Raw genomic sequence first — 13,502 nt, 5'->3', positions numbered from 1 at the left:
TGAGCAGAACTTTGTTGTGTAATTCAAGATTGATATCGTCATCATCGATAATAAATTACATAGATATCATTATAAATATTTCTTCCCGAATTACAACTAGATTTATTAGAATATTTGTTGGGAATAATAAGATTAGAAGATATTTTATGTGGAGTAAATCAAATTTCTGTCGACGAATTGTGTGTAAAGACTCCAACAGGCGCCAGCAGGACCATCATTAATTTCCATAAATTGCCTTTACTACAATTACCTCATCACTAGTATAGAAGTTAAAGCCCACTTTACAGATAAAATCTGTACATTCACAAATTACGAGATGATTGTATTTTGCTAAACAAATATCTAATCCATTAGGTAATTAAACAAAGATGGAAATGGCATTCAATACAAATCTCAAAAAAATATTAATAATAATTACAAGAGAGTTGCTACGTACCAAAAATAAAATTAAAAAAAAAAGATTCTCGGAATTCTATCCCAGAAAAAATGTATATTTACAGATAATTTTCTTTCTAATTCTTCCATCTTCTAGAGCCTTGGTGGATTTTTACAATTGAGCTTCAGGTGCACGGCTGTTCTCCCGCATCATCATTCAACTGAAGCATTAAAAAATCGAGGGTGTTAATGGCTATTAGACAATTATGCCGCCTATTTTGTTATTGGGGCTTCGCTTAATCACGATTTCTTTAAATAGTGGGAGATACGCCAATCAACCAATTCAGAAGGTAGGATTGGGCCTGCACTCAAATTACGGAGGGTGTAACGGCTTTTATAGAAAGTAGAGGTGTTTATCACGAAGAAAATTAAAGCATCTAACAGGAAGTAAAAAGTGGTAATTGTTCTCTTGAAAAGAATTCGGGGCTTGGTGCAAATTTGTAAATAGCATCGCAGATACTGTTTGTGTATCTCTACTTTCTTACAGCGATTTTGCTTTACGTTAAAGATTTTGCGGGCGGAAATGATACTTTTTTTAAATCGAATTTTATATACATGTAAACTACTGAGAAGTGAGATAGGAATGTGATTCTTCAATTGAAAACGGGTGCAAACGCATCTAATCTGAAGCCCCGAGGGTCTTTTTTGTACATTTTCCAAGACCAGAATGTAGTACATTTTCAGTTAGCCTTTAGAAATAATATTATACCACTGATGCAAGCATGGTTATCCACCAAATATAATTTAACTGTTTACAATTTTTTTTTTTTTTTAAATTATACAGCAAATATTTCAAGAAAAAGTTTATGAAATATGCTACATAATAATTCAATTATTATGTATTTCATAAACGTTATAAAACCGGTATTATTTATAAACATTATTACAATACATCTATATTTCTTCGTCATTAGTATTCATTCTTTTAAATATTTATAAGCAAAGAAGGATATTAAAAATGAATAACATAATGAAATGAATTTATTTAACTTTGTTGAACGCAAATGCATCAATATTTTTAATTGTATTTGATATTTAAACTTTAGAAGTTAACATTTATTTAAGTTTTCAACTTACAAATATATAAAAGTTTTGGTTAAAACAAATATTTAACAACTTCTACCCATTGCTAGATTTAAATAAACTCTGATATCGGATATCGAGGAACTAATAATCGAGGGTAGTTTGCGTGATACTGTCTTTGATCACGTAAAAATATTCTCAAATTATCGTCAAAGTATTCGTAACGCTTCATTAATATATCGAGCCAAGTCTACAACTTCAAACATGGAGGAGCAAACATGGCATATAAGAATGGATTTCATATGAAATTGAATAATTTATAGAGAAGCATGGCTAGAAAAGTTAATTTTAAAGAATTCTCTAATGAAAATGCCCAAATATATCATACTTTTTACTTTTTTTTAATGCTTAATTACTATAAAACATAGTTTAATTGGAGTAATTGTCTAAAAACAGCTTGTGAACAGTAAAAAATCGATATTTAGCTTGTTCTTATGAATGTTTTATTAATTTAATTTTATTTTTTTTCCAGTTTTACGAGATGATTTTCGTACATCCCCGAAGAATATCAGAGTTGCTATGGGAGAGACTGCAACTTTAGAGTGTTCTCCGCCTAAAGGTCATCCCGATCCAAATGTTAAATGGAGGAAAGACGGAGAGATAGTTAACGTTGGAACTGGTAGGATACGTTTGATGGGTCCTGGAAATTTGGTTATATCCGACGTAAGGCAGAATGATGAAGGAAGGTACACGTGTGTGGCAGAAAACATGGCTGGAGTTAGAGAATCTATACCAGCTTTGGTGACTGTACACGGTGAGTTAAATTGAATGTTATAGGTTTTCTCGTGTTCTTAGATACTATTTTTTTTACATAAGTTTGTTTTACATACTCTTTCTCTCTTCTTTAAGAAAACACTTTTAAACTTCTATACTTTTTATTATTAATAATTCTCAAAATTCATTTTTGTGGCATAATATATGTTTGTGGGGAAAACAATGATGATAAATATTTGTTCTGTGATGATTATCAGATGTTTCATCTTGGGAATAAACTATTCGTTGTTCTTACTCTATGCAGGCAATTTATAATTTATTTTGAAATTCTCCAGAAAGGAAATGTGGTAAATTGTCAGGGGTCTGATGAAAAAAAAAAGTTATTTTTTTTTATTTTACTAATGATGCTGGCTTGAATATCATATAATGATTCTATCTATCTTTATTTAAAAAAAATGCAGGTACTTCCAATAAACTGCATAGAAAATTAGTAGTATTTTTTTTTTTAATATTTCAAATTAGTAATTGAATTTAAAAAATTATAAATCTATATTATAACTTGTTAAATTAATAATTCAACATAAAAATATTGTGGATTATTATGATAGTTAATAGGTTTTTCTATTAAAACAACTTGAAGTCAGATAGTTCTCATTAAATTTTTTCTCTTTTTTTTTTTAAAATCTGCTTTTACAAAATTAATGATAAGTCGAAAAAAAAAATTGAAAAAGTAAAATTTCTCTCCATGCCTGTCAACTTAAATTGCAAATGATTAATCATGAAAAACATTTGAGTTAATTGAGCTTAGTCACTTCAAATATAACAAAATTTGCAAAAGATATTTGTTAAACAAATTTGTCAACATTTCTTTCTCTTATTCTTGAACACCATTAAAATTAAAATAATCAATATTTAGTACTCTTTCTCTCTCTTTTTTTTTTTTTTTTTTTTTTTTTTAACAACTTAACCATGTTGTCAACTTGAAAATTCTAGATTAATCTTTGAAAATCATTAAACAAGCAACATTGAGTTGCATAAAAACTTCAACATGTGAAATCCTATTAAAACAGTTTTTGGTGATTTTTTAATGTACAGATGCCGTTAATGTAATGAAATTTCCATTAAGAAAAGAAAATTCACCAAATTTATACATCTAGATTAGGTTTAATTTGTAAATTGAAAGTAGAAAAGGAAATTAAAAATAATAAAAAAAAATTTTAAAGAAAATCAGTTAATAAACTTAGGTGGGAAAAAACTACATTTATGGTTCCCATTAACTGTCATATCTTTAGAAAATAATGTGGACTTTTTATTAATAAAAGTTTTTTTCTTTATAAAAATTAATAAAATTTATTTTTTTCTTGGTGATACAATAATTGGCTAATATTTTATTAAGCAAGTATTTAATAAGCAATAAATAATTGAAATATTTTAAAAAAATAAAGCAGAATTAGTAAAAGATAAATAGATTCATTTCTATTTTTTTTTTTTAATATGATATGCAATTAGTAAGAATTTTGAATTTTAAATATATATATTTAAAATTCTTACTAATTATTTTTATATAATATAATTTATATATTNTATAATATAATTTATATATTTGTTATAAGATATAAGAATTATAAATATATATATAATAATTTTTACTCGTAAACATTCTGATTTTTATTTGCATATTTTATTATATTTATACTAAGAAGCAGCTTTTATTTGCCTATTGAATGTCCTATATTCTTCTACATAAATAAAATTAATATATAAAGATTTAAGCTCATATAAAATTAATTTATACTTTTAAATCAGAAATGAAAACTTCAAATTTTGAAATTATACATTCTGAAATTTCCTTCCACTAAGAAATAAAATAAAAAATATTATTTTCTCAAATTACTTGCATTTATCATATTTCTTTAAGATAATATCTTTTTGTTAACGTCTTTTATTATATTCAGAATAATAACAGATTAGAGAAAGTCATACATAATTTAATTTTTAATTTTAATCTGAATGCTTTTGACAAAATGAATTTTTATATTTAAAATTATTAATATTTTAAAATTGAATTCTACCCATATTTATCAAAAAAAGATTTAAAGATTAAAAATATGATTTAATCTAGTGGAGTTTTGCTTCTGTTGTTTTGAATATAATGAAATTTATATCTTATTTTAATAAAATAGCATCACTAAAAGCACAATTTTAATAAATAAAATGTTTCTTTTTTTTTAAATACAGTACCAGTATTACAAGAATTATCTGTCAAATATATGTTTATTGGTAGACATTTGTACAGAACAAATTTTTATTAACATGACATAAATAGAAGAACTAAGAAGGAATTTGGATGTAATTTTAGATGGAATCTTTACAGGAAAACTAGCATTTGTTGTCAATTCTGTATTTTTTTTTTTTCTTCTAGTTTGAAACTAAGAATTTATTTTAATATACTACAGCCGTTATTTTTAAAATTTACCTGTTTATTTTACTCTACATTGAATTATTTATAAATTTTATACAAATATATTTACAATAAAAATTTTGAAACAAATATAAATCAAAAAATAAAAATATTCATAAATTTATTAATAAAAACCAAGCATGAGAAGATAATATATATTAATTAGATTAATCAAATATAATTTTAAAAATAATTTTAAATTTCAATAATCAAAAGATTAGATTTTTTTTAAGTGTATATACATTAAATAAATATTCCTTTCACTTTATGCTTTTGTAAATTCTAAAAAACCAAAGAATAGTTTCCAAAACAATAACATTATTTTACAGAGAAAGCAATATAATATAATAATCCAATTAATTATAACTAAATTCAAATGTTTTCTTTGTCTTATTAGCATTAAAAAGAAAAAAAGAACAATTATATCTAAATTATTGACCAAAATGAGCAATAAAATGTAATGTGGTAATTTAGATGAAAAATGCTCAAGTGTATTTGTTAGAGTAAATTAATTGATGATTCTAAAACTGATTATAGGTTTGAGCAAATAATATCATAAATATTGTACTGTATCATTATTGTTTGAAATGATATATATTTAAAGTATCCATCTGAAATAAGGGTGGTATTAAAAAATATATATATATCCTGTTTTGAGAGATCTTATATATATATGTATATACTTGTGTCTATTGATTATAATGTAGGAAGTAGTGTAATGTTGGGTGTGTTTGGAAAAATTACTCCATTAACTCCACCCAATCATCAAAATCTCATTAGATATTCACTATTGAACATTTTCTATTTCTTATACTATAATTGTTAAATTAATACCCTATAAAGAAGAATTATAACTAATAGAATTTTTTGTTTTTAATTACAGTAAAACCATTTTTCATTAGAGAACCAGAACATATTACTGCACTTTCCAACGAGGATGTGGAATTTGAATGCCGAGTCAGTGGAGATCCTTTACCGACAATAACCTGGAGAAGACAGGATGGTAAAATGCCCATTGCAAGGTATATATAATATTATATACCTTTCTTTTACAGAGAAAGCAATATAATATAATAATCCAATTAATTATAACTAAATTCAAATGTTTTTTCTTTATCTTATTAATCTAAACACTCTAAAATACTTTATATAAATTAGACTTAAGTACTTGGAAATAGTTATCATAACATATTTTAGATATTAGTTTAAAAAATGTTCAAATATCTCAAATATTTTAATAATTTTAATTAATTACTTTTAATAAATATAAAAAATATAAATTTGACTTTACAAAGATAAAACTTTGCATTTAGTCCTTCTTTTTTGCTGTTCGTACAAAGTTTTATCTTTGTAAAGTCAAATTTATATTTTTTATATTTATTAAATGTGAATAACACCAGCCATGTACTTGTATTAGTTTTTTTACTTAAAATTTTAATTACTGTAAATATATATTAATAATAAAGACATCACTTTATGTATTTTTCATTTAATTTAAATTNAAAACTCTGATATAAATTACAGAACCTACTTACTAAATTTGGAGTTTTTGAGAGGGTGTAAGCAGCAAAAAAACTGCTTGAAAAACATGATAATTTATTAAACTAACCATGAAGTCAAGATACAACCATGTGTAGCATTTCTAAAGATGTTATACTTCAAAATCTACCATAACTAATATGTGTCTAAAATTAAATTTCAGAGCCCAGATTCAAGATGATAAAAGTTTGAACATTAAAAGCGTAACCCCAGCAGATGAAGGTGTTTATATTTGTGAAGCAGAAAATCCAGTTGGTTCCATTTCATCTTCAGCAACTTTAACTGTTCATTGTAAGTGAAATTTATAATCAAAACTATTTTATCTGCTTGAATTCTAATAAAAGATAAACAAGTTTTTAAAAATTATGCTTAAAAATTATAAACAAATTGTATCTGTAAAAATAGCTTAGAGATATAGACAAAAAAAAAAAAGAAATTATATGTATCTATTATATATTTATATATTTAATATATTTACACATTTTTTTTTCAACTTCTTAATAAGAATAAAGACTAGTTCATTCCTAATATCAGCAATTCATTTTAAAAATGACAGTTTATATCAGTATTTGAGACACAAGCACAAGAATTGTCCACATTTGCATGCATTTCTTCCTCTCTTCTGACAGTAATTTCGCAGAACGCTGCCTTAATGAATGCTTCAGGGCACGAAAGTGTAATTAAATAAACTGAAGTTACCGTAACATCAGCATATTGTCTCAACCATGGCTGCTAATGTCCAATCCAAATTCCAACAGAACTCCTCCTCATTCTTACAGCTGTAACACTTCACTCTTAGAGAATAATAATTAAGGTCAATGGCATTAGATAGAGTGGCTATAAAGATAGCACAGGTTATACAGAGACTCCCCTGAATTATTTTCATTGAGTTTATTATATTCTTTACCATTGTTTGCTCTTCAATGAATAGCATTTGTAAACATAGAGAGATTATTAAATGATATAAGTAAATTATGCAAACACACGACTGCTGCTAAGTTTGTCTCCCAAGAAAATTTTTTGTAAATTTTAACAATAATTTATGTGTATTGTTTACTTAAGAAAACTAAATTAAGTATAAATATGTAAAATTTATTGATAGAATCAAAAGGAAATATCATATCAATTATTAAGATCTGTTTTACAAAAAAAATTATTAGTAAAATTTGAATTTTTTGAAAAATTTAAATTATATAATGCATAAAAAAAACTCGGTTTTGATTTGAATTTTCTGTGAAATTGGAAACACTTTTTCTTCAGAAAAATCCTTCAAATTAAGTTCCCCTCCATAATTTGAATTTTTATTAATTTGAAAAGTTTTTCTGCAATGAATATAAATCAATTGTCATATAAATTAAAAATTACTATATTTCTTTTTTCATTTTACAAAAGTAAAATTAGTTTCTGAATTAAAAAAATATTACAATAGCTGGATTTAAATAGCTAGCATTTTAAATTTCTGAAAAACACTAGAAAATTAACTATTCTTCTATGAATTATTTTCATTTTAAGAACATGTATGTAAAATTACTATGAAGAAATTATTAATCATAAATAATTATTTATTTATATTATGTATAAGTTGATAAATATAAATTATAAAGTGTATTCATCAAATAGAAATTAAATATGCCATGCAAATAAAAGCCAGTAAGAAAAATTATATCATTATGCAACAATTGTATCTCTCATAAAATTGCCTTTAGCAAATGCTTCCTAGCTAAGTTTTAGATTGTAGTCAGTTACCAGACTTTCATTGAATGATAATGCTTTACTACCTACTAAACACAATAGCCTCAAGCCCTGTCAGATCTCTGTTGAAAGTCTTTTCTTTTTATTCATCCCAAAAGATGGCATTGTTCACCCTCCACCTATCTATATACTTTGAGAATGCATTAAAACTTTCTATTTATATGCTGGAAATATTTAGTACTTTGTTGCATTTCAATGGATCAACAATATTTTGGATGTATTATTATATGTAAATTTTTATTGCATACAGAAATTGGAAAGTAGCAAAACTAAAATATTTAAACTATTTTTCTATATAATAAAATTTATATACTTTTAAATATTTATTATATAACTTTTAAAAATAATTTTAACAGTTATTTTCCTGAAAAATATGTATTTATATGCAGAGAATTGAATTAAATTTTTTTTTTTTATAAAAGTAAAAAATTTAATTATTCATATTTCTGTATGTTATAAATAAAATAAAATGTTTATATAATATATAAAATACTTAATTGGCATCATTAAAATGTTTTGACATTAGCTACATCATTTTATCACAAATTCTAGAAAATCCTCAAATTTAATTCTTTCCAAATTAATCAAAATTATTCAAAGATTTGTTTAAATTATGTAAACAATTAGTTAATGTTTACTTTATTTAAATCATTTCTAAAATTCAAGTTTTACTTGTCATAATTAGTACATTTAATAAACCACAGAGAATTCACATTCTACTTGTTTTATAAAAATCATAATGTATTTTCTAATTATAAATTCAGATTTAATTTAATCAGATTTATCTTAATGGAACTTTATAATTATGTTTTGAAAATTTCTTTTAAATAATCTAATTACTAAAAACAATTTATTTAATTAGCATTTATCCTTTTTCTAATTTTATTATTTATAATATTAAAATGTTTTTAACTAGGATCAATTATAATTTAATTAATTAAAATTGTAAAGTAAATTTAAGAATTATGTTTTCATAATACAATAATTTGATTTTTAAATGCAATTAATCCTGAAATTTATTAGAATAACAATTACATATTTATTTTTAATAGCTAGACCAACATTTTTAGTAACACCGAAAGATCAAAGAGTTGGACTAAATGGAATTTCTAAATTTGAATGTGTTGCAACTGGAAATCCTCCTCCCTCTATATTTTGGACAAGAGAAGGAAATCAAGTATGTTATAATTACAATTCCATTCAGTTTTTATAATAATAGTATCTGTTTAAATGTCTGTATTAAGTCATTATCAGAGTATTTAAATATATGTATTGATAGTTTATTAGATTGTAATAGATTTAAATGAAGTATTCTATTCTCAATAGGCATTAATGTTTCCTGAAAGATCTTATGGGAGATTTTCTGTTACAAGAGAAGGGATGCTTATCATCAATGGGGTAATGAAAGAAGATCGTGGATATTATGTTTGTTCTGTTTTATCAGGAATAGGCTCAACAATGTCTAAAGCATATTTGGAAGTAACTGGTAAGAATGTTATCTAAGTATGATCTTGATTATTTTAATTGATGTGACAGTTTATTATTCTTCATTTATTACAATTGTCATGAACTTTAAAGTTATTTTCTTAATTCTAATAATTATTAAAATTTTGTTATTTATAAAATTAAATAACTTTTACAATCTAGCATAATTTATTCATTAAACACAAGCATCATACACATGTAAAATAGTATAGAGAATGTAAATACTACAAAGTTTTAACACAAAAGAAATAAAAATTGAGTTTTTTCTTTTTTTACTTTTATTTAAACTGTGTACACATGTACTAAACATTACAGTGAATGAATTAAATACATTTATCATTTTTAGCTGTTGCAGATCTTCCTCCTCCTATTATTCGTATGGGTCCAGCCAATCAAACTCTACCACAAAGTACTGTGGCTATGTTACCTTGTGAAGCATCTGGAACTCCAAATCCAACTATTAGATGGTTAATGAATACATCTCCAGTTCCCACAAATAATCCACGTTTTGTGGTCCTAGATTCTGGTACATTACAAATTGATGGTAAGTCATATTAGTATTTTTAAATGTACGTATTTTAAAATATATTTCTGAATAGAGTCATTGAAAGCTTGGTATGAAGCTTGGAAATAGAGTAGACCCCCTCCTTTTGCCTAATTTTTTGAACAAATAAAATATGTAGAATGCTTATTTTTTTTAAATAAATAGCAAGCTTGAAGATTTTATTTTTTATAAAAAAAAATAGCATTAATTTATAGGGATTAAACCACTATGGGCCTCTAAGTTTTTAAGGCCCAGGAAAGCATCTCTAGATCCTCCCTTTTGACTTTGACAGCTGTGTCTCTAAATATATCTTGTTAAGTTCTGTTATGATTATTGCGGATCTTATATATAAAAATAATTAGATATGTGATATTTAAGAAAATTCATTCTTAATATGAAATTAACTGAAGCTTAAGATAAAGAAAAAATAAAATCACTAAAAGTATTGTTTTAAATTTAAATATTAAAACCATTCTTTTTTAAAAATAAAATAATGAATTGGTTAGATATTAATTGTGAAAATTGATTTATAATTATAATGAAGTTAAGCTTAAGATGAATTATATCATCATTTCAAATAAAGATATATTAATATTGAATTATTTTATATAGAAAAATATTAAATGCAATTATATTACTGTTATATTGTGCAGAATGCTTTAATGAAAATTACCTTTTTATAAATAAAGCATTATTGTTTATCTGCAAATAAGTTATTACATTTACTAATTTAATTTGTTGTTATCTTTAGAAATTGCTTCTTATTTAATGAATTACTCATAAAAATGTTTCATTGTAGATTTACAACCATCAGATTCAGGAATGTACACATGTACAGCATCTAGTGAAAGTGGAGAGACATCATGGAGTGCTTCTCTAGCAGTTGAATGTAATTAATTCTGCTAATTTTTTTTTAAATCTCAAAGTTATAATAAATATACAATAATTGAATTTAAAATATAACAAATTTTCCACATTAGATGAAAATTGATATAAAAGTATTATATTGAATAAATTTTTTATTTAATTACAATTTATAGCTCCCAGAAATCCTAATGTGATATTTCACAGAACACCCGATCCATCCACATTTCCTGGTCCTCCCTCTAAGCCAACGGCAGTGAATATTACTGAAACTTTGGTAACTTTGATGTGGCATCGGAATTCAAAGACAGGAGGGTCGTCTCTAATTGGATATACGGGTAAATTAACAAATTCTTACATATTATGTGTTCTTCCTATTTTAATTACATAAATGGAAATATGTTTATTTAAAATTAAGTTATAACTGAAAAAGTAAAACATAATAAAGAAAGCAATCATTATTCCAAAACATTATTATATTACATTATCTACATAATATCAAAAAGAAAAAAATGAAATATTTATAAAGAAATAGCAATAAATTATTATTTTTATCTCTTTTCCAATGACAAAAACTATAGTTTTTACATAATATGATACTTTTAAAGTAAAATCTAAGATTAAGTATTTTTATCTTAAAAATTTCTGAAAAATTAGTCTTAAAAATACTTTTAACTATGAAAAGTATTGCAATTACAAGTAAATTTTTCACACTAATTTAGTTTTATGTTTATTTAGAATAATAATTAAAGTTTTGTAGAAAAAGTGAAATTAATATTTTAAAATAATTTATTGTTAATTAATATAATTTAAATGTGATTTTTTTTTATAGTGGAATATTACAGTAGTGATTTACAAAGTGGATGGGTTACAGCAGCACACAGAGTTCCAGGAGAAACATATGCAGTTCAAAATTTACGTCCTGATTCCCGTTATATATTTTTAGTTCGTGCTGAAAATTCTCATGGTTTAAGTCTTCCCAGTCCTACTTCAGATGTAATTAAGACATTAGGTAAAAATCTTTTTATGATGTATCAGAAATATCAGAAACATATAATACTTTTTCTAGAAATTAATTTTAAATATATTATTTATTTCATCTTTTAAAAAAAAATTGAAGTTAATATGAAAATGTGTTAAATCAGCAATTCACTCTAAAAATATTTTTATAAATATATTATAGCTAGAGCTAGTAGTCTTTCATAAGAAATCTAAGAAGTATGGCTTTGCCTTAATTTATTATTTTAATAATTTTTTAAAAATTTTCTGTATGAAAAATGTTAAAAAATTATATTAACAAAATAATTTATAATGAAATCTGATGCAGAATATATGATAAAATAATCAAATTTGTTTTGCATTGATATAGATTTCTGTGAATAAATTTATAAATTCTCATAATACTTTTTATCTTAATTTGGTTCAAATTTTTTCATCTTTTCATTCATCACATATTCATTACAGAAATGTAATTCTAGACATATTGAACTTTGTAATAATGAAGTAACTTATCCCAAATTAAGAAATTAGAGATCAGATTTGTTATTGAATTTTTAAGATTTTGATGGTAATTCTGTTGGCCTTATGCATGGAGCATGATTGATTGCTAACAATAAAAGATTAGATAATAACATCACATTAAAACAATGTTAACATTAATGTCATATAGAAAATAATTATTTTTTCATCAGTTGTTGGTTCCCTAATTAAAATTCACTGTTAATGATATTAAAATTACAGATTTTGAAAATGATTGAATTTTTTATTATATAGAATACTGGATTTTAAATCAATAAGATAGTACAGTATATCATAAATGCAAAATGCATCTAAGATTTTTTAAATTGCATTTATGTTTTAAAATATTTACAAGACATTAATTTTTAATAATACAGCAATTGTATAAACATAACTTTATTATCTATTATAAACTTATAAAGCATATACTATTATAAAGCCTAACTATTATCATGTACTAAGATATTAATTGCCTACTTTTAGGCTATTTTCTGTAATTTAGTTATTATTATAGTAACAGAAATATAGTTGTTTGAATGATTAGACTTAATATGTTATTCAGATTGCTATGATCAGTTTAATATAGAGATAAATATTTTGTTTCAATAAAAATTACATCAAGTCAAATCAGTCTGCAGTATAAACTTAATTTAATTTCATATTTTTTTTAATATTAACCAAAAAAATTGAAATTATCCTAATACAAATTCGAGTTTTTAAATTAATATTGTATTTAATCCAGTTATCTCAGTTTCAGAAAAATTGACATACTCCTTTGCTAATCAGTTCTTTGATTTGGTATATCTTTCATCATTTTAATATAGAAGGGAAAAAAAATGCTACTTTAGGAATTTCTCTTATTTTATTAATCTTTATTGATTGGATTTATGATGGATATAAAGTTAATAAAATGAAAAACTAAGGAAAGTACTATCTTTACCATCTATTAGAATTACATTATGCATAAATTTTTTTTTATTAAACTGAGAAATATAATAAAATTTAATTTTTCTGATTGACTAGTTTTAATTTTTTTTAAAAGTGGGGAATGGAAAATATATGTAGCATATAAATTTCTTAAAGAAAATTTTCATTGGATATATATAT

General features: G+C 23.7%; 1 protein-coding gene across 1 annotated transcript in view; it reads left to right on the top strand.

Annotated features, from left to right (window-relative positions):
- LOC111625838 (roundabout homolog 1-like) overlaps window positions 1-13,502 on the top strand; it is a 160,254-nt gene that overhangs the window by 69,895 nt on the left and 76,857 nt on the right. Inside the window, 9 exon segments of the mRNA XM_023369082.1 lie at window positions 1,991-2,272; window positions 5,577-5,715; window positions 6,396-6,523; window positions 9,037-9,161; window positions 9,311-9,470; window positions 9,816-10,013; window positions 10,813-10,902; window positions 11,054-11,215; window positions 11,710-11,892. Of these exon segments, the coding sequence (XP_023224850.1) occupies window positions 1,991-2,272; window positions 5,577-5,715; window positions 6,396-6,523; window positions 9,037-9,161; window positions 9,311-9,470; window positions 9,816-10,013; window positions 10,813-10,902; window positions 11,054-11,215; window positions 11,710-11,892 (1,467 nt within the window).

This window comes from Centruroides sculpturatus, unplaced genomic scaffold (genome assembly GCF_000671375.1).
Source record: "Centruroides sculpturatus isolate CEXI.00-Female unplaced genomic scaffold, Cexi_2.0 scaffold181, whole genome shotgun sequence".
In the NCBI taxonomy this organism is placed as follows: domain Eukaryota; kingdom Metazoa; phylum Arthropoda; class Arachnida; order Scorpiones; family Buthidae; genus Centruroides; species Centruroides sculpturatus.
Note: the sequence above shows the minus strand (reverse complement) of the source record. Positions and strands in the feature narration are given on the sequence as shown.